Source organism: Periplaneta americana, chromosome 17 (genome assembly GCF_040183065.1).
Source record: "Periplaneta americana isolate PAMFEO1 chromosome 17, P.americana_PAMFEO1_priV1, whole genome shotgun sequence".
NCBI lineage: Eukaryota > Metazoa > Arthropoda > Insecta > Blattodea > Blattidae > Periplaneta > Periplaneta americana.
In genome coordinates this window covers 107,525,706-107,549,077 of record NC_091133.1, presented here as the reverse complement: position 1 = coordinate 107,549,077, position 23,372 = coordinate 107,525,706, and the positions used below count along the sequence as shown (strand labels likewise).

At 36.2% G+C, this 23,372-nt stretch overlaps 1 protein-coding gene across 3 annotated transcripts in view; it reads right to left on the bottom strand.

Annotated features, from left to right (window-relative positions):
• Positions 1–23,372, bottom strand: part of bbg (big bang) — a 323,045-nt gene that overhangs the window by 56,248 nt on the left and 243,425 nt on the right. Inside the window, exon 4 of one of the 3 annotated variants that reach the window (XM_069816372.1) lies at positions 8,878–8,955. The exons of 1 other annotated variant lie outside the window; for it this stretch is intronic. In XM_069816372.1, the coding sequence (XP_069672473.1) occupies positions 8,878–8,955 (78 nt within the window). The remainder of the gene's footprint in view (positions 1–8,877; positions 8,956–23,372) is intronic. One more of the 3 variants, XM_069816373.1, reaches the window with a different exon arrangement.

The following is a 23,372-nucleotide window of genomic DNA, read 5'->3' as shown; positions in this document are numbered from 1 at the left end:
AAAGAATATTTTTGTATTTACTAAATTACAAATTAAACCTACAATAACAAAATTCTATAGTGATGAAATTACCGGATATTGAGATATTTTGTGGTAGATTAAAAGAACTATTTACAAGAAACCATGTCTGAACGAGTCTCAATTACTGACCAAGTGCCTAGTAAGTTTGCGTTTGAATTGAATTTTATTTCGACAGTCCCTGATGCTAGCAGGTAGCGAGTTCCAGAGTCTTGGCAGGGCTATTGTGAAAGAGGATGAGTATGAAGAGGTGCGATGGGATGGTATTGTTAGTATTGTTTCATGGCGAGAGCGTGTGTTCAGATTGTGGTGGGAAGAAAGGTAAGTGAAGCGAGACGACAGGTACGAAGGAATAGAAGAGTTCAAGATTTCGAAGAGAAAGAGAAGTGAATGTAAATTTCTTTTCTTATCTAGTTTAAGCCAACCTATTGCTTCCAGGGATGGGGTAATATGATCATATTTACGAACATTGCTTACAAAACGTACACACAAATTATGAGCACGTTGAAGTTTCATTTTGTTGTCGCTGGAAAGGTCAGTCAGTAAAATGTCAGCATAGTCAAAATAGGGAAATACAAGGGTCTGCACAAGGGACTTTTTTAAGCAAGAGGGAAGATGAACATTTATCCTTTTTAGCACATGAATAATAGAATATACTTTTCTGCAGGTTTCTGTGATTTGCATGTCCCAGTTGAGATTATTATCCATGTGAATGCCAAGATTTTTTACCGAAGAACTGAAAGGGATATGCACTGTACTTACTTTAACGGGGGAAATGTCGAGGTGCTTTACAGCGTCGGTTTGCCGTTTGTGTCCTAATATGATTGCTTGTGTCTTTCCAGGATTGATATTAAGATGGAATTTCTTTGTCCATGTCACAATCGAGTCAATGTCTTCGTTCAATTTATCTATAGCGTCATTTATTCGATCTAAGCGGGAAGAGATGTAGCATTGAAGATCGTCAGCATACAAGTGATAGTTACAATGCCTTACATGAGATGTAATATCACTGACATATATTGTGAACAACAATGGTCCGAGTACCGAACCCTGTGGTATACCTGATGTTATGTTAAGCCAGGAAGAGCTTCGATTCCCGGATACAACACATTGTTGTCTTTCCCGTAAGTAGGATTCGAACCAACTCACAGCAGTCTCTGACAAATGCAGATTTCTCAATTTATGGGTGAGCAGGTCGAAATTTACAGAGTTGAAAGCTTTGCTAAGGTCAAGAAGTGTTAGTATTGTTACTTTATTAGAGTCGATTGCTTCACGAATGTCTTCGGTCACTTTAAGTAGAGCAGTGCTTTTACTACGTCATACTACTTTTGACCAATAAAACGGTACGAAAAGAGTCTTTCAACCAATCATGGCTGCTTATCGCACAATTTTATCGCTTCCCTAGCATTTGCTTAATTTCATCGCTTTCTTAGCATTTGTTTCTTTGTTTGCCAACATTTCAAACTGCAAATTCTTTATGGTACTATAAAACAAGCTTTGCGATCGTCATTTGTTTCCCGCATAGATAGTCGACTGAAAATGGCGGCTACGTTCAAACATTTTGGTGAAGATAACATTAGTGAAATAGAATTTAGTAAGTCAATTAATATCTATTTTATTGTATTAGAGTACTTTATTTCTTCCAATGTTCATATACTTTCTTCTGTTTTTATCACCTCACTACCACTTGTTTCTTTGTTTGCCAACATTTCAAATTGCAAATTATTTACGGTATTATAAAACATGCTTTGCGATCGTCCTTTGTTTACAGCATAGACAGTCAACTGAAAATGGCGGCTCCGTTCAAAGGTTTTGGTGAAGCTAACATTAGTGAAATAGAATATCAGTAAGTCAATTAGTTTTTTTTTGTATTAGAGTACTTCATTTCTTCTAATCTTTATATACTTTCTTCTAATCGTGTGATAGTCAATTAAATCCCAATCGAGTTTTGATTTCCTCTAGATAAATCAAAACCTCTAGTGAGATTACTGTTGAAAAATTGCGATAGGCCTGAAGTAACTTTTTCCACGTTAGGCTAAGAATTTAGAGAGAAGAATCCAAAAAGGATACCTGCCCTTGAAAAAGGGGTACTGAGCGGTAACAGCACCTAAATTAATTGTAGATCAACAATATTCTATTTTAAATTTTAATTTAATTTAATTTTATTTTATTTTATTTTATTTTATTTTTTTTATTATTTTATTTTATTTTATTTTTGGGGGGCAGCTATCCTCGACATGAATAATTTATTTTTCATATATAGAACTGTATAGATGGTTATTTACAATTAACAAGGAATGTCTTAAAACATTAATGGCTATATCTTGAAGTTCCAAAAGATCGATATGGAAATGATGAAAGAAATTGATACAAAATCTCGATATAGTGCCCCTTGCACCAAAGAGCAAGCCAATTACTTCCCAGCGACAAACGGGTATGTGGTATTCCTCTTCCAGATAAGGAAAGCAGGGTTCATAATGTCTTTTCTTTTCCAGATCTACTTCTTGTGGTTGGAATTCGGCACCCTCAAATCTTATAGTGGGATCGATTATTTAGATTTAGATTTAGATTTTATTTAATAATAACATATACATAAAAACGTTACATTAAAATACCCCGAAAAAGCAAAGCTCGTGTTCGGGGACAGTTCCGTTACATAGATATACATACTTTGTAGACAAAATACTTAAGAAAAAAGCTCACATAAAGATGATAATAAAATTAGTAAATAATAATACTAGTAATAACTGAGTGAAAGAAGAGGCGATGTTGAGATTGGCGAATTAATATTAAATTATTGTTAGTAGTATAATTAGTGCAGGTCATGTTGATATAGTAACCAAGATAAAATAGAAAAATACACTTAGGATAGAAATAAACTTGTTTTACAATACATGGTACATAATATATATACAGGGAAGTCTGTCATATAAATTTTTTAATTCTGGATCTGAAAATTTCATTGCTTAAAGTAGTCAATTCTGGATGAAATTTTATTATCGAATTATATAGCCGTGGACCATAATTTGTACTGTGTAATAAAGCAGCAAATGTGAAATATTTAGGTTCAACTAATTTAAGAATTTCATTTCGTCTTGTATTATGAGCATGTGGCTGAGCTACAAATTAGATTATGAAGCCAATCTTTTGATTGTTATCAATTGCTATGATGTCGGCACGTTTGGTGGAGCCAGTGGATGAAATACAATCTACTTCTTCATAAATGTCAAACTTACAGACTCTTAGAAAAAATTTTATCGATAAATGTCGCGCTAAAGTAATTATTGACAATTACAATCGATCTGTCACGTTAATATCAAGTTCGACATGTTATCGAATCGGGATGTTGACTTGGATTTTATTTTTAATATGAAAGAAATGTCTGTGGAAGAAGACAACTATTTGTCTTGTAGATACCACCACCTACATTTCGCTTGTTTGACATTTACCTCTGTAGACGCAGCACAAGGGCTTTAAATTAGATTCTTGGTAGTGTGGTCGCATTCCAGTTTAACTTGTGGGCGGGACGGACTTAGCAGAAAACACGTCATTCCCTCACCGTGATTCACCCACAAACGTAAAGTACACAGCCCAGGAGATAAGTTGTGTTGTTATTTCAAAACGAGGATAATAAACCGCGAAATTTTATAGACTGTCATATCGGGCGGGCGGGCGGAGTTCGCAGTCTGTAGGCAGGCCCATCCTTGGAAGAAGAGATTCGATAGCTGTTGGATAACGTGGATTTCAGATTTGCAATAACATTACGAATTTTTATTCAATAATCTATGACAGCATGAGTTAACCAATACCATGACACATACAACTGAGGTGTGTGAGTGTGGGTGTGAGTGTTGAGTGTGTGTGTCAGAGGCTACTGAGTACACACTGTTTACATTAGTGCTTCTCAAACTTTGCAGCTTCATGCCTCTTGTGATATCTTTTGAACCCCAATCCCTCTATCCAAAGTGATGGAAACGTACCAGAGAAAGGAATCTACATTTACTAGTGGCTTGTGCAGAAAATGTTGTAAACTAAGTTCATTAGACGTTCAAATAAACATTTTTCAGATTTATTTTCAATGAAGAATACCAGACATTCTGAAAGTTATTTGCTTCCATTATATTGAAACATGCTCTCTCTCGAGCCAATACTGAAGAGAACCACGCATATAAATATCTACACCACACCGCCATTAAATATATGAAAAAGACCCAACCCCACTTGATTAATAACTATAAAAATATTTTATTTTTAATAATATTATTATCTTACGTAAGTTTTATAGCTTTCAGTAACATATATTATATAGCCGCCACTCAGTAAAATATAGAAATCAAAATCTAACTTAAGTTATTCTCTACATCTACTTATATAACCCCAAAAGTTTCACTTTCATATCATCAATATAGCATTAATATGTATAATTAATGAAAAATAGTCACATCATGGCATTAACTGCAATATTATTTCATTTCTAATGGTAATAATGTCATCAAACTACCTCACGTTTTGTAGTTTTTAATATCCAATACACAGCTGTACCCAGAAAATTTCACACCACAAAATCGAACCTGTAAATTACTTTTAGTAAGTTAAGTTTTTAATAAACAATTTAATTTGAGCTCTAAACATGTCAGCATTCTTGCAGATCACGCCCTTCATGTAATATTGTTTACTGTAGTGTGTGTTTTGTTTTATTCTGAAATGCAATTAGCTAGTTTAACTAGTTTAGCTAGTTTTCAAAACAGACGACAGATGAATTTTGGAAAATAGGAAAATTATGTTGAAAAATTGACATGTCCCTGAAAACTACTATTTTTCTGAAAAACTTTGAGTTCCAAGCTTCAAAATGAGGGGTCATTTATTAAAATCCGTTCAGCCGTTTTCCCGTAATTTCCATTACCAGTTCAAATTATATATATACGGTCTTACTAATAAAAACTCTATATACAGACGTTTAACTGTCTTATACTTATCCAATGAGTAGCTCGTTTATAAGTCGTGTGTAAATTCCTCACTAATAATCACTACATACGTCGTGTATAACAGTATAACTGTTACACAGCTACGTCATAGTTTCGTCATTACTTCGTTACGAAAGGTAATAGAATATCTGAGGTTCTCTATTGCATCCGGTAGAGCGCTCTAGTGTGGCGTGTTAAATATCGATAGTACAACTGGCTCTAATCGATTACCTCACTACATTTTGGTCAAAGAGTACAAGCTACAGCAATATTATTCTAATAATTCTATGATCTTTGGTGTGTTCTTCTGTGGTTACAAGGTAACCATCATCATAAAATGACAGTCGATACGAACAGCTGTTAGAGGGGCGGCCATTTTTTCGCTATATACAACGCTTAAACAAGGGGTTTCGTGTATATAACTACTGCAAAGCAATTCCCATTGTATAGTTACAGCCTGTTTATACGTCCATAGCTTATTCACGGTTTATTAGTAACGTTTTCTGTCTCAACTCTGCATAAGTCTCGTATAAATACTATACACGATTTATTAGTAAGACTGATAGAAGATATATTGTTTCATGTGCCATGTTTTTTTTTGGAACCGTGTATTATTATTATTATTATTATTATTATTATTATTATTATTATTATCATTATCAGTATTATTATTATTATTATTATTATTATTATTATTATTATTATTATTATTATTATTATGAACTCTATGATATGTAAATGGCGTTTCCAAAACCCAAACAGAGGCTATGTTTCTATAAATAGACGGACCAAAATAGATACAATCCTCTTCGCAGATGACCAGGTTCTATTGGCCACTTCAGAAGATGATCTTCAAAAGTCAATATATTCATTAAACATAGTTGCAAAAGATTGTAATATGACCATTTCTGTAGAACAAAAGTTATGAAGTTTAAAGGTAAATACCCAATAAGAAGTATATTTGCGTCGAATGATAAGTTGCAATATTCCATTCAAAACGTTGAATAATCCTCACTTTAAAGGGTTTATAGAAAAGTACACAAAATATGCCATTACAATAGTTATATCAACGTACAACCAATATTCAGTGACCATTCCGTGTATCAATTTGCATTTACGTAAACAACAACCCTCTGACGAGACAAATTAGTAGCGTTGTAGTTATCTTCACATCCGAATGACTTTTTTTTTCGCTCTCTAATCATAACATAACATAAAAATCTGTTAAAAATTCAGAAAAAAATCAAATAACTGCAAGGCGCCTAATGTCAGGTTGATTCACAATTGTCACTGATGATGATGATGATCATCATCATCATCATCATATTTAATTTATGAAGTCAATCGATCTGTTATGGATTCAATTAAAATTTCAACAAACTTACTTATGATTTTAAATATTTTGGGTGACATTTCTGTTTGCTTTCTTACAATGTGATATTTTCAATTTGTCAAATAATGTTGTATAATTTCTTAAAGTTATAATATAACGGTCTTAGTAATAAAAACTCTATATACAAACGTTTAACTGTCTTATACAGTACTTATACAATGAGTAGCTCGTTTATAAGTCGTGTGTAAATTCCTCACTAATAATCACTACATACGTCGTGTATAACAGTACAACTGTTACACAGCTACGTCATAGTTTCGTTATTACTTCGTTAAAAAAGGTAATAAAATATCTGAGGTTCTCTAGTGCATCCGGTAGACCGCTCTAGTGTGCCATGTTAAGTGTCGATAGTACAACTGGTTCTAGTCGATTACCACGCTATATTTCGGTCAAAGAGTACAAGCTACAGCAATATTATTCTAATTGTTCTGTGCTCTTTGGTTTGTTCTTCTGTGGTTACAATGCAACAATCATCATAAAATGACAGTCGATACGAACAGCTGTTAGAAGGGCGGCCATTGTTTCTCCATATACAACGCTTAAACAAGGGGTTTCGTGTATATAACTACTGTAAAGCAATTCCCATTGTATAGTTACAGCCTGTTTATACATCCATTGCTTATGCATGGTTTATTAGTAAGACTGTAACGGTCTTACTAATAAAAACTCTATATACAGACGTTTAACTTTCTTACACTTATACAATGAGTAGCTCGTTTATAAGTCGTGTGTAAATTCCTTACTAATAATCACTACATACGTCGTGTATAACAGTATGTTACACAGCTACGTCATAGTTCCATCATTACTTCATTACGAAAGGTAATATAATATCTGAGGTTCTCTATTGCATCCGGTAGAGCGCTATAGTGTACCGTGTTAAGTATCGATAGTACAACTGGCTCTGATCGATTACCATTGGTATCGCCATTCAGCGCGGTAATGCTACAAGTATTCTTGCATCCTTTCCCGAGTCCTCTTATTTAGATGAGATTTTCTTCCTTTAATTATTCTATTCATTTGTATTTTATTATAGTATACATATCAATGTGAATACAATTTCGCTAGAATAATAAATTTGGTAGTTAATTTGTATAAAAACTAATTTTATACTTTATTACCATATTATATTTTGGTCAAAGAATACAAGTGACAGCAGTATTATTCTAATTCTTTGATGGGCGATCATAAGAGTACAAGTCTAAAAACCTTATTTTACAGGAGAGCAAAAAAACTGTTTTAACATCGTACATGATTTTGAAGATACTGTTATGTGCATCAGAGAATGCGGCGTTCTACAGCAGGTTTTGACTTGTACTCTTTTTACCAGACATAGATATCGAGCTGATGATGACAAAACTGTACAGATCTCAATTTCGCCAAAAATTGACTTGTACTCTTATGATCGCCCATCAAAGAATTGTTCTGTGCTCTTTGGTTTGTTTTTCTGTGGTTACAAGGCAACCATTATCATAAAATGACAATCGATACGAACAGCTGTTAGAGGGGCGGCCATTTTTTTTCTCTATATACAGCGCTTAAACAAGGGGTTTCGTGTATATAACTATTACAAAGCAATTCTCATTGTATAGTTACAGCCTGTTTATACATCCATTGCTTATGTATGGTTTATTAGTAAAGTTTTCTATACATCTTGACTACACAACTTTTAACACTGTATCACTTCGGAATATGTATGATAAGAACTTTCTTGTGGTAAATTTTAACGTACAAATATACAGGCACACGAAAACACACCCCAACGATATTCTCAACACATAACTCAATTTCAAAACACATACACTCTTTGACTCTACACTACGAACGCACCTACACAGGAAACAAGGGGCGCCAAGACCAACAACGACCAGTTCCGAAGATGACCGAAAATAGGTCGAAACATGTTAACAAGGTACGTTAAAATTTAACACAAGAAAGTTCTTACATATTCCTATAGTTACAGCCTGTTTATACATCCATTGCTTATGTATGGTTTATTAGTAAAGTTTTCTATACATCTTGACTACACAACTTTTAACACTGTATCACTTCGGAATATGTATGATAAGAACTTTCTTGTGGTAAATTTTAACGTACAAATATACAGGCACACGAAAACACACCCCAACGATATTCTCAACACACAACTCAATTTCAAAACACATACACTCTTTGACTCTACACTACGAACGCACCTACACAGGAAACAAGAGGCGCCAAGACCAACAACGACCAGTTCCGAAGATGACCGAAAATAGGTGGAAACATGTTAACAAGGTACGTTAAAATTTAACACAAGAAAGTTCTTATCATACATATTCCTAAAGTTTTCTGTCTCAACTCTGCATAAGTCTCGTAAAAAACTATACACGGTTTATTAGTAAGACTGTAATTCTATAATTTTGTGACGTATGTACGCGGCACACATGTGTTTTAAAATGAGTAGAAGTAATATATGGTGACACACATAATGCTAATGATGAGATTAAGCGTCTCACAGACCTGTTGACTCACCTGTGTCGCAGTCAGGAGGCGGGGACGTCACCTCATCGGGCTGGGTGTCCTGCTGCTCCTCGGGCTCTGCAACATGAAGCACCAGCATCAGCACCGCGTCCTGCTCCATGACGGACTGCACTGTCACACTAACTTACTTCATCGGTTCGCGATAAGCGCTATCACACAAACCAGTTACCTACGCGCAGACGCGACGGGTCTAATAATTCCACATGGTGCCAGCAAACGTTAGGCCCTACGTTCACTAAAATTTAAGCGTTCGTCGAACGGCTGAAATTCATATTCCTACAATCAAAATATAGGTTCAAATCCCGGAAAATTACAGCGGAAAATCTTGCGGTTAAAAGCATTCTCGTTTTCCCTAACAATTTGCATAAATCAGGGCCGGGCATGAGAGCGGCTCCATATATCCGGCCAGAGCTGCTCTCACTCCGCAAGGCACTTCAATTCCAAGCCAGAGCAGAACGCTCACGCAGTGGCGGACTCGCATTACAGCTACCTTCCCTGCATTAATATAACAAGAGCTACGATTGTTCTAGTCGTTCAGTCTGTCAGTACATAATAGTTTATAAGGATATTACATCAATCCATTGTACATTATAGAATTTTTTAATGAAATAAACTTCGCTCTATGCACACACACAAATCATTAGGCTTATTTACATAACCCATACGCACATACTGCAATCTCCTCACCACGGTTCTCCGAGACAGGAGTATGGCTTGTTTCTCAGGTACATTATATTAGAGTATCTATTCGATATTTATATTGCATTATAATTTATCATAGCACATTTAGTAATATATAATTTTAAAGTATACAAATATTATGATATCATATTATATATCATGAACTGTAATATACTATACTATGATATATCATAATATCTGTATAATTTAAAATTATATATTACTAAATGTATAATAACTTATAATGCAATGTAAATATCAAATATATACTCTAATATAATGTACCTGAGAAACATTCTCTTTAAGTTGTATTAATTTATGGCGTTCATTACCAACATAGATCATATTCAGTAGCATGTTGTAAAGAATAATGTCGTTGGATATTGAACTTCTTAATCAGATGGAGTGTTTTATGCCAAATTAAACAATTTGCTAATCCACTACTCTCTACCAAAAAGAACTCCTCCTCCCATGATACATTAAACGCGTTGAGAACAGCGGGACGCTTTAGAGTTTGAGCGGAAGCTCCGTCTTCAAAGTTCGCCATCATACTGCAGTCACCACTGCACCGACACTGAATGACGTACAGTATGCATACGTCACAGCGCCAGCAAGACCCGCTCTTTAAAGCACACAGCGCTCATTTCTCAGAATCACGTAATGTGCCCAGCCCACGCATAAATACAGCATCATCATGAATAGGTTCTAGATTTGCTAATAATTACAATGGTAATTCTCCAGATTAACTGCACCAATGCCGCAAGAGGTCCAGGAGGAAGTACTATGGCAACGGATCACGTACATTGCTCCGCCGATTTAGTAGAATGCGTTTGAGTCTAAAGCAAGCAGCAAAGTACAACGTGGCCTTTTACTGTGACGAGAATCTAAGCTCCCGCATACTGGTAAGGCACTATTTCACAAACACGTTTTCGTTTGAGTATTTCCTACAAAAGTAAATATTACTCAACGTCTTTAAAACGGGCAAATATTAAGGACATTGCTGGAGAGTTGAAGGTAATATTTCTTTCTTCATTTATTTGTCCATGTATTTATTTATTTATTTACTTATATTTATTTATTTGTGTTTAAATGCGATAGGCTCATGTCGGTAGATTTACTGGCAAGTAAAAGAACTCCTGCGGGACAAAATTCCGGCACATCGGCGACGCTGATGTAACCTCTGCAGTTTATTCATTCATTCATTCATTCATTCATTCATTCATTCATTCATTCATTCATTCATTCATTCATTCATTCATTCATTCATTCATTCATTCATTTATTACTGTATGTTAGAGATAGATATTTTTTAGGAAATAAAATTGATTTGCTCTTTCTAATGAATTGACAACTCTTTAACACCTATTCTCGTATGATTGATTTCTTACTGTCCATAATATTCCTGGATTTTCATGTTGTACCTAACCTTGATTCTTGTCGATTGTAGGGGACTTGCTCCACGTGTTATATCTAAGCAGGTAGCAGTGTACAGTAACACTGAGGAGACGCAAGACTAGAAATTATTAGTCCTGGACGTCTCGGCATAGTGGAAGCCTAAAAGAGAGAGGAAAGAAAAATTGTGCCTCCTATGGTACAGTTAATCTGTAGAATTATCCAAGAAATAATATACGAGGTGCTTATAATTAAACTGTATCTATTAAATCAGCTCTAAAAGAAGAACTGGCGAAATGGAGGATAAGATCCTTCACAGTGGCGGTACTGAGGATAGCCTAAAATCCTTGAGACTGATGGTACCGAGGACATGAGCATCTACAGTGGCGGTATTGATGATAAGAGCCTAGACAGTGGTGGTATTTAACATATAACCCAGATATTGACGGTACTGACGATAAGAACCTATACAGTGGCGGTACTGAGGATAGCGTAAACTCCTCGATAATGACGGTACCGAGGATATGAGCTTCTACAGTGGCGGTATTGAAAATAAGAGCCTAGACAGTGGTGGTATTTAATATAATAACCCAGATATTGACGGTATTGAAGATAAGAACCTCTACAGTGGCGGTACTGAGGATAGCATAAAATCCTCGATAATGACGGTACCGAGGACATGAGCTTCTACAGTGGCGGTATTGAAAATAAGAGCCTAGACAGTGGTGGTATTTAACATAACCCAGACATTGACGGTATTGACGATAACATCCTAGACAGTGGCGGTACTGAGGATAGCCTAAAATCCTCGATAATGACAGTACCGAGAATATGAGCTTCTACAGTGGCGGTATTGAAAATAAGAGCCTAGATAGTGGTGGTATTTAACATAATAACCCAGATATTGACGGTATTGACGATAAGAACCTATACAGTGGCGGTATTAAAGATAAGAGTCTCGACAGTGGCGGTATTGAAGATAAGAGTCTAAACAGTGTCAGCACTGAGGGTAAGAGCCTCGACAGTGGCGACACTGAGGATGAGCCTCGACAATGGAAGTATTTAGTTAAGAGTGTCGATAGTGACAGTTATTAGAGATGAAGAATCTCCACGGCGACTGTTCTGCAGATAAGAGCCCCGACAGTGGCAGTGTTGTGGATAAGAGCTCCAGGTGTCGTCTCAGCCATGGCGACCTTTTCAACAGTGTCGCGGTTATGGCTGTTTCGCCCCCGCGAGGCGTGCCCTCTCGGTGCTGTCTGGGAATGTGCAGCGTGGCCGGAACAATATGGCCGTGTGCCCACTCTGCTTCTGATCTGTCACCAGCTGCAGCAATGCCTGCCTGTCACACCTTACACCTTCCCTGCTTCATATTGCACCGTCTCTCATTACTTAATTGTTCCTTTTTCCTGCCATTTATTATTTCTTTCTTTGTTTCTTCGTTCTGCTATACTTTCCTGCTTTCTCTCTTTTCCACTGACTTTTTTCGTTCTTGCTTCTTTGCTTATTATTAGGGCTAGGATTTTGATGACCCATAAATCATGAACAAATGTCCTAAAAACAATGCATTTATGACCTAAAAATCTTCCAAAAATGATCTTAAAAATGCCCTAAAAATTGATCTTGCATAATTACCTTAGTAGGAAAAGAGGTTTTGTACTAAATATTTAGACTAGTAATTAAATTAAATTTTACATAATTTTTTCTAAGTACTACATTTTAATGATGTAGTTTCCATGTATGATCGTTCACCTCTGCATCGGCATGTGGACGTGAGGTCAGCAGTCGGCTGGTCGGTCTTGGCCCTTCATGGGCTGTAGCGCTATGGATTTACTTTACTTTTAGCTTTCATGTAGTCTACCACAAGGCCACTCTTATCCGGAATTAGCAGGTATAGAGGAGTCTATATTGAAGGGGGTTGGACTGATCCATTACATGGGGTGTACTACGTTAAAATGGCAATATTTGTGTAGAAAAACGATTAAAATATTATACAAAATAATGAGTATTAATGGACAAAATATGTAGAGAAAATATAAAAGGAAATAGACATTATTTTACATTAATAATGGGGATGTATGGCCAAAATTAAATGAAAATGCCTAAAAAAAATGACCGAATAAAGCAAAAGATGCTCTTATGAGTTGAAACAGGCAAAAAATGAAAAAAAAAAAAGTGCCCTAACAAATGTCTTAAAACACTCAGTTTATCACATAACATATAAATACTAAAGCAGCTATGTTTCTGGCTTATTAGAAAAAAGATGCAATTTCATAAAAATCCTAGCCCTACTTATTATACTTGTTTCTTTGAAAGATGGGACATGACAGTTAAGCGGCCGAGCTTGGAACTACAGTGCCATGCTGCCAATATGGACTACCACGCTGCCAGCTGATGGAAGCTAGCAATTGTCGTTAAGATGGCTGACGTTAAAACATTCATTGACAATTGACGTGAAGGTAAGAAAACAATACAAAAATCGACAGAGAATCAAAGACGAAACTTATCAATGCTAACATTGTGTGCACAATAAATGTCGCCAAGAGAGCTATTAAGCACTCACCACGTGGGAACGGTAAGTTCGGCAACTCAACCGTTGTTACCATAGCAACAGGCCTACCACGCTATGTGATATTCAGTTCTTTTTCCGATCGCAACGCTCCTGCCATGTCCCATCTTTTAAAAAACAAGAATAGGTATATCTCTCTTATTCGTTCTCTTTTCTCGACATATTCTTCTTTGTAAGCATCCCTTCTTCTTTCTTTGTTTGTTTCTTTAATTTATAACGTCTTAGCCAGGGTGCGAATTAACGGGGGAGATAGGGGGATTCACCCCCTGCTGGAAAGTTATCCCCCTCTCATAATTCATATTAAATCCCTGCCAAGGATAACTTCTATCCCCCTCACAAAATATAATTGTTTTAATAAGCGTATACTTTATAAAGTACAGTATAAAGTAAGCAAAGAAAATAATATTGATGCATTATCATCACCGGCAAGCTGACAACAATCAATAACTTAGGAATTACACATCTTATCTTAAGCCTGCTCATGGATATAATTATTCTTATTATAATCAAGATGCAAGACAAGCAACTCAGCGCGACCAAGCGTTGAGCCGTATCGAATGAGGATAATAATAATTTTATGTATGGTATTCTCTGTCTAGGATTCTATCCGCCCCTTATCAGAAATCTTAATTCGCACTCTGGTCTTAGCTTCCTTCATCCATGCTTTATCTCCTCCCCCCCTTTATTTGTTTCAATCCTCATTCCATCTTCACATTGTTCGTTTACTCGTACATTATTCATTAATACTATAGGATGACCAGATTCACATCGATAAAAAAGAGGAGACAAAGCATCAAAAAGGACACTGTTCGAAAAAAGAGGACAGAAAATATGTACTTAGATTTAGGCAGAATACTTGCTGGCTAGGGCATTCTTGAACTTATATTGCCGTTTTGACATTTTGAAAGAATAATGGAATAATATCTAACTTTTAGAATCACGTAGTTGAGGAAGTCCGATCTCGTGTACATGAAAACACGTCCAATCCTGACGACACGCAAATATCAGAATGAGCAGATTGCGAGGCGAGAATGCGGAAACGGAACTATATGCGCACCTCGATCTCTCGATTTACTAGCTACCTGTGAGCAACGACCAAAACAAGAAGGAGCAAAGAGAGTTATGATCGTTGGCAAAGAGTATATTCCGTCGATGCTGCTGCCAACTACAGGCAAATCACTTGAAAATGTGTCAAATCAGATAATTTCAACGTCAAATCAGATAATTTCAAAATATCAGGCATACAAGTTACGAAAAAGAGAACATTTCTTGTTTTTTTTTTTCAAAATGCGCCCAAACCCTGGACAGAAGCCTAAAAAGGAAGACATGTCCGGACAAAAGAGGACGTCTGTTCACCCTATTAATGCATTCATTTATTTCTTTATCTTCTAAGTTGGTTATTTAACGATGCTGTATCAATTACTAGGGTCCACACCTATGGAGTAACGGTTGGAGCTTCTGGCCGCTAAACCAGGTGGCCCGGTCGGGGCAAGTTACCTGGTTGAGGTTTTCTCCGGGGTTTTCCCTCAACCCAGTATGAGCAAATGCTGGGTAACTTTCGGTGCTGGATCCCGGACTCATTTCACCGGCATTATCACCTCATCTCATTCTAAACCTAAACCTAAGATGTTGATAAAGCGTCGTAAAATAACCTACTAAAATAAAAAATCAATTACTAGGTTATTTAGTGTCGATGAAATTGGTGATAGCGAGATGGTATTTGGCGGAATGAGACCAAGGATTCGTCATAGATTACCTGATATTCGGCTTACAGTTGGGAAAAACCTCGGAAAAACGAAACCAGGTAATCAGCAGAAGCGGGAATCGAACACACACTCGAGAGCAGCTCTGGATCAGCAAGCAAACGCGCTATCGCCTCAGCTACGCCCGTGGCTTCCTTTATTAACGTCATCCTCTCTTTCCTTAGCTTTCTCTTTATTTCTTCCGTAATTTTTTCGTATTTTCATCCGCCTTTTGTTTTGTGTTTTGTTTCTCTCTACTCATGCTTTACTTTTTGCTGATTTTTGTTTTTTTGTCTCAGTTTTTTCGTCTTTTTTCTCCTGGACACTTCTTTTTCTTTGTCATTTCTTTATACTGTCATTCCCTCTTTCTTTCTTATCTTGTTCCTTTATATCCACATTCCCTTCGTTACTTAATTTCTTTTATCATTTTTTTCTTAATTTCATTTCGCCTTTCTTTCATTCGTTATTTCTTCGTTTGTTCTGTTCCTTCTTTCTCGTTTCATATTTCTTTACCCACATGGTCTTATTTATTCTTAATTTATTTTTCTTTCTTTTCTTAGTTATTTCGTCCATTCTTTTCTTTTCCTTTTCTTTTCGTCAATTTTTTCATGTTCTGTTTTCAACTTACATTTTCCTTTGTATTTATTTCATCATACACTTGTTTTCTTCGTCCTTCCTTCCATTCGCTACCATTATAGTTTTTTTTTCTTTAATACTCCCTTCATTCGTCTGTCTTCTCATCCCTTTTCCCTAATTATTTATTTGTTATTTTTCGTCCTTTTTCTTTCTGTCATTCTCTTTTTTCTCTCATTAGTTTCTTTTCATATTTAATTTCCTTTACTTCTTCTTTTATCTATTTCCTTACTTCTTTCTTTGCTAATAATTTCTCCGTTCTTTAAAGTTTTGTATTTCTTTTTGTCATTTTCTGCATCTTCTATTGTTTTTTTTTTCTCTTCTTTCCTCTTGATTCCTACGAGAGCGAGCAGGCCGATCCCTGTCTCGCGTTTCCAGCCTTCGTCTAATTTCCAACTCGCTTAGACTGACACTTCCGCACTGAATCAGGGCACACGGGCATCGAGCAGAGGATCTCACGAAAGATCTACGTGGTGGGGGCGTCAGATCAATCGCAAGCAGAGGGGCGCGACATGTGGAGCGAACTTAGGATGCGGGGCGCATCTCCAGGAACTGGATGACGCGCCAAGCCGGGCGCTGACCCCGGCGAGCTGCCAGCGCTCGAACCCGGCACTCCGCTGCTCAGTTCCCACGGGGCGCAGCGCACAACCGAGAGAGACGCGCATTGTTTCAGGGCTCAGCCGGAACTCAGCCACAAGACAACTCCTAATCACAGGCTATGTGGGTTCAATGTCAGGCAGATTTAAAAGACCGAGGTGGACAAATCTGCTATGGGCAGGTTTTCTTCAGCACTTCGGATACATTCAGTCATGTTCAAATGCTACCACGTCTCAATAACAATTCACGTTTTCGTATTAGCTCGTCGCATTGAACTATTGCGTGTGATCAGTGATGCGTCTGTACTTCTCACGATAACTCAGGCCGTAATAACCCGAAATTACACTCACGAAATACCTAACGAACTTTATTGAATTATATAAACACGATTAGTTTTTGTTGAACATGGGACAAATCTGAAGGACATTTACTGAAGGATATAGGTTTGGAGTCTCTTTCTTATAGAGAAAAGCAATCCACTCACCCAGAACCGTTTTTACCCACTGGTAGATGCATAAGTCAACCATCCACCCATCCATTCATTCACAGAACATATTTACTAATTAATTAATCTAATCACCCATCCACGTGTTCTGTATGGTTGTGAAACTTGAACTCTCGCTTTGAGAGAGGAACGGAGATTAAGGGTGTTTGAGAATAAGGTGCTTAGGAAAATATTTGGGGCTAAAGTTACAGGAGAATGGAGAAAGTTACACAACGCAGAACTGCACGCATTGTATTCTTCACCTGACATAATGGAATCAGTGAGTGGAAAAAGGGAACAACTACTTTGAGCCCAACTTTTCAGGAAACAAAAAAAACTTTCTACAACTTTCTTGTTAAGTTTGATTTAAATGTTGTCAACAGTAAAAATGTTCACTATTGTTTGTAGTATATATATTATTACTAAACTTTGCTCTATGTCTTCTTAATATTTGTATACAAGTTTTTAAAATTTTAAAAGTTATTTCCTTTTTCCACTCAATAATCATACATTTACTTTAGTAGCTTCCTAATCTCTCCTTCAGTTTACTTCTTCTTTAAGAATGTATATAAATGATTAAATAGGTTAATAACGACTTCCACATTACAATTTTATGGAAAAAAATATACAGGGTGAATCAAAAGTCTAGAACGATATAAATATCTTCCATATGCTTGATTTTCCATTACTATAAATGTTACCAGTATTTGTAATATCAAATGCTCTACCAGTGACACATTCGATTCTAGCTCTCAGCTATCTCAAAAGCCGCCATTTTGAATGCAGCTTTGAAATTTTAAAAGGAAAGGGAGTCATGTAGGTACTCAAAATCATGTGAAATTTGCTGAGAAAAACAATGATGCAATCCGTTTTGATATATCTCTAATCGTTTTCAAGTTATTTAAAGATAACTGTAATAATGACACAAACATTAGTTACTGCATCTACAGATACTCGTATTTTGTAACATGGTACAGTCCTAAGGAGGCTTTGGAAAAGGTATTTTTTATGCAATTCTCGTAATTAACTTTTCCTGCTTTACTGCTTGCTTAATCTGTGACAGTTTCAATGTATTGTTGTGATTATTTGAAGCTTTCCTGTAACAAATTTCTTGATTTTCGTGATGGCATTATCGAAAGAGGAAAGAATTGATATCATTCTTCATTCTCGTAGGTTAAGCAACAGATATGTTGCAGCAGACTGAACGAACAGTTCCCTGGACATTGGATTGGTCGACGTGGACCAATAGAATGCCCGGCCAGGTCTCCAGATTTAACATCTCTTGATTTTTTCTTTTGGGGTTACATAAAGAGCTTGGTAGGATGAAGGGAAATTGAGAATATGGAACATTTAAAGAACTGTATCATTGAAGCCTGTGCTAAAGTCACCCCGGAAATGCTACAAAATGTTCTAACCACATTCTCAATTTTCTCTTCATATATCATATATTATTAGTTTATTATAAAACTTTTTCAATATTAGCTGTAATAGAACAGCTGAGTCAGCCATTGGCATAATCTTGAGTGGAAAAAGGGAACTACTACAGAAGTTATTTCCTTCTTCCACTCAACACAGAACAGACATGAGATTTTACCTGGGTAAGAATGGTAGTAATATTCCCTTTTTCAGCTCATCCAATAGGTCTATCATTGAGGAACAAAATGGCTATCTCAGTTCAATTTAGCAAAAAAATGTAGTTATTCCCTTTTTCCACTCACTGGTTCAATTAGGAACATTAAATCCACAGACGTTTGAGATGGGCAGGGCATGTAGCACATATGGGCGAATCCAGAAATGCATATAAAGTGTTAGTTGGGAGACCGGAGGGAAAAATACCTTTGGGGAGGTCGAGACGTAGATGGGAGGATAATAGGGAGGGAGGATTTGAGGGAGGTGGGATATGATGATGGAAAGTGGATTAATCTTGCACAGGATAGGGATCGATGGCGGGCTTATGTGAGGGCGGCAAGAACCTGCGGGTTCCTTGAAAGCCATTTGTATGTAAGTAATCACCCATCTACGAATGCATACTACAATTTAAACATTCATCAACATATCTAGTCACTCATACATCTAAGCATCCACTCATGCATTCAAATATTAATCACTCGCTCATTTATACATTTATCCACGCAAGCATAGTCTATATTCATCCATTCACCTATGCGTGCATATATGCTCATTCAGTAATGCATGCATGCATTCAACTTTTCGTCCGTCCACGTATCCACTCATGCCTGTCTACGGTTCGCAGTAAAAAGGACGTAAATCAGAAAAGGGCGATTTTAAGTTATGATCTGCTGTGAATACAAAAATATACTTCTGCAGATTGTATAGTAAAGGTTGGCAATACTATGATAGAGTAATATTGTGATATATATATATTAGAATTTATTACAATATTACTGAGCGACAGAAGGACTGGTTTTGTGCAGAAACTTGTCAACGAACATTCCCTTAATACGTTAACGCAAAAAAACCGATCTTCCTCTCGCTCAGTAAAATTGTAATAAATTATCAAAAAGAACAGTCACAATATTACTCATAATAATGATATTGATCCTCATTTCAAACTTTGCCTTTTCTCTACTGAAAGCTTGAGATTTATGACTTAACGTCCTTTTTATCGCGCACTATAGATAATAATGTGTGTATAGGAAGTGATATAACTGTGTAGATTGAAGTGGGCAATAGAATACAATAAAATAAATAAAAACCTATTACGCATTTTGTAATTAAATGTATAGTTAATCAGAAAACTAGGCTGAAAATCTGCGTTTTTTGGCAACAGCGCATCGTCGCTCACCTATAAATACATACACGAACTTCGTCTTTAGCAACGTTCCGTCCCTTAGTCACTACAGTAGGGTTGCCAGACTTCCTAACGGCAGAAAATAATGGTACGTGTTAATCCTTTTATTTAATTTGTGAGAAAACCGTCCATTTTATTGGAAAGCTGCAAAGGGATAAATCATTACTCATCAGTATATCTAATAAGAGTAAAAAAAACATAATCGTGCGTATAGTATTTATGGAGTAAAACAGTGTTGACATTTAGGGAAAAAAAATCTGAGAAGAGTAGCGGTACAGTATTCATTTGGAACTAATATTATTAGACATTTTTGTTGCACTCTATCCAAGGAATAAGCTGCTAAAATCTGAATAGTTATAGGCTATTACTTCCACCCTGTGTATATATACACACATAGGATATATATATATATATATATATATATATATATATATATATATATATATATGTTCGTCCATTACCCACTGATGCATATATATACACAGAATGGAAGCGAAATAGCGTTGCAAATTTCCACAGCGAATAGCACATGTTGTAACAAAAAAAACTATCATATTGGTGAAAAGTTGATAGTTTTTTTTTTTTTGCAAATGGTTAAGAACCTCTTATTCGATAAGTATTGCGAGTAGGATCGTTATTTTTGTCCATATCGATAGGAAAATTAATAAAGAATAATTTTATCCCTCTGGCGTATTTCAATATTTTGGACGGTTTTCGTGATATATCTGTATAACGAGAAGTGTATGTTAGCAGCGGCGATGTTGCCAGGTTGCAAGGTTATTTCACTTCCACCCTGTATATACATTCATTCGTCCGTCCATGCATCCACTTATATGTTTATATATTCATTAATCCGTCTCTTCATTCATACACACAAGCATATATCTGCAGTGCCTGGGAAAAGTGACATAAGTCAGTTTCCACAAACCTTTTTTGATAATTTATTGACAACTTACACTGGTTTATGTCGATTTGATTTTCTTCTGTATGAATTATTATAATGGGAGAAATACTTATGTCTCTTTTTCCAAGCGAGCAGATGTTCCTAAGTTGTCAATAAATTATCAAAAAAGGTTTGTGGAAACTGACTTGTGTCACTTTTCGCAGGCACTGCAGATATATAGGCCTATTCATCCATTCGTCCGTTCATCAACTGATGCGTAATTAAACGTGCTCGTACATATCACACCAATTCGCCCGTCCATGTACCCTCTCATGCATAGATATGAGCATATATTCATCCATTCATTCGTTTATCATTCATTTACTGTCCTCTCTTGCATGCATACATTCTTTCATTCATTCGTCTACTCTCCCATGCAAGCATAAATTCATCCACTCATACATCAACGCATACTGTACTCCAACCACGAGAAAGTCTCCGCTGGATGAGACGAAGCGGTGTAATGCTGTGAATGAATGTTGATATCATAAGATGTCATAAGGTCACACACGTGGGTACTCGTATCTGTATTGGCTAGCTCTCACAGCACAAACAATAACATTGATAAACACATATTGATACTACCCTAGTTACAAAATTAGATCACTGTTAATCTCCTAGTCTTTTAATCTCTAAATACAGGAAATAACATAAGCAGGAGAGCGCATGGTTTTTAGACTGACGTTAGAACGGTAATATTATCTATCTACTTCGCTCCAATAGATGACGCAATAGTAAGCACATTCCTTTCACGGTTGATCTCCTGGTTGGAGAACAGTATATCCACCCATTCATCGATCCCCCCTTTTCTCTTATCTCATTTGAATTTACCTCGAGCTTCCTTTATATTTTCTCTTCTCTTTTCTTTTACTTGCTTTGTCGAAAAAATGAAATACCATAAAATATAAAAATATAATTTAGTATTCGTGAGAGAGATATTTTTACACTCCCAAAGGCAGTATCATTAAAGGCTGGTTCACAATAAACCGGGAATTGAAGCTGCAACGAGAACGAGAATTGAAGTATTTTTAAAATAAATGTGTTTAAATGTGAGCATTCACAATCAACTTTCACGTTCCCGTTTCCGATCTCCGGCGAACTTCTCGTTGATTGTGAATGCTCATATTTAAATACATTTATTTTAGCATTATCTCCGTTCTCGTTCTCGTTGTCGTTTCCGTTTCCGGTTTATTGTGAACCAGCCTTAACTCTCGCCCTGTCACCGTTCCGCTGGACGAACCTTCCTTCACTCTTAATTAAGATTTGTGATTTCAGCAACGCATTACGCTGTAGTCTCTTAATGTGTCCTCCCCACTTCCGTGACAAATTTTAGTTTCCTGTACGATCTCCAACATATTTAAAGGGTTCAGAGCCATAGTGGGCCAAGCGCCATTTATTAAAAATGGACAAAGCAAGGGTTAAAGTTAAGTGAATACCATACTTCAATGAAGATCGACATATAATTTAGTTTTATTGTGCATACTTTAGGGTAGACCAGGGTAATTGTAAACACTTTTCACTGATTTCAAATATATTTAAACATTACATAATCCTCAGTAACGGTAAGCATAACAAAGAAACATTGTGTTATTTTTAGATATTTCTTTTCCCTGAAAATGGGTTTAAAATAATGAACTTGACTTTTTTCATCTTTTAATTGCTAGTTTACATTTACCCCACCTGTTTACATTTACCCCTTTTGAGTGGGGGGTAATATTAAACACCAATTTTCGCACGGGCTATCAGACACTGAACATGTTTTGTTCTGTTTCAGAAGAAAGAGCTGTACTCCTTCCAACTCCAATTTTGGTCACTGGTACATTTCGTCCCTTTAACCTATGATATATGACGGATATAGGAACTCAGTACCTCTCCTGAGCTTCACGATAACTGTAGTTACTATTTTGCACATCTGTGACAACCCTCTCTAAATTCTCTACAGTGTAGTTGGGTGGGGGTCTCTTTGATTACTGAAAAGTACGAAATGTAACCATAGTAAAACATGTTTACAATTACCCCCAAGCAATTAAAACTATGGGACAAATATAAACACGTCATAATTTAATGAACTGAGGTTATGGGAGATCTCAAAACCACTATAATAAATGTTAACTATTATACATTACTCATAAAAACAACATATTCTTAAAAAATAGCACTGTACGTTTACTTACAATGCCAAAAATGAAGGTGAAGCAAAATTCTTTCTCAACTTTTTTTGTAGACTCTTACAAAACATTCGTTCACAACTAAGCAGTTGCTCCTATTTGGCACCAAACTTCTTTATAGGTTAGCCATATGTTAATTTAAATATTCCCCCGAATTAAAATTTTTATACTGACAGTTTTGTATTTCTCGCAGCATTTGCTTACAATTACCCCTGTTTACAATTATCCTCATCTACCCTATAAATTTAATGAAATATTGGTAATCACTTAATTTTAACCCTTGTTTTCTCAGTTTTTAATAAATGGCGCTTGGCCCACTATAGTTCTTAACCCTTCATTTGAAGGCGTGAGAATGATATAGTCCTAAGCCACACAGACAAAGTTTTACAGGAGAGCGTGTTAAAGGGCATAGGGTGCTATGCATAGACATTTCGCTAGCCCGCGCTACGAGCGTAC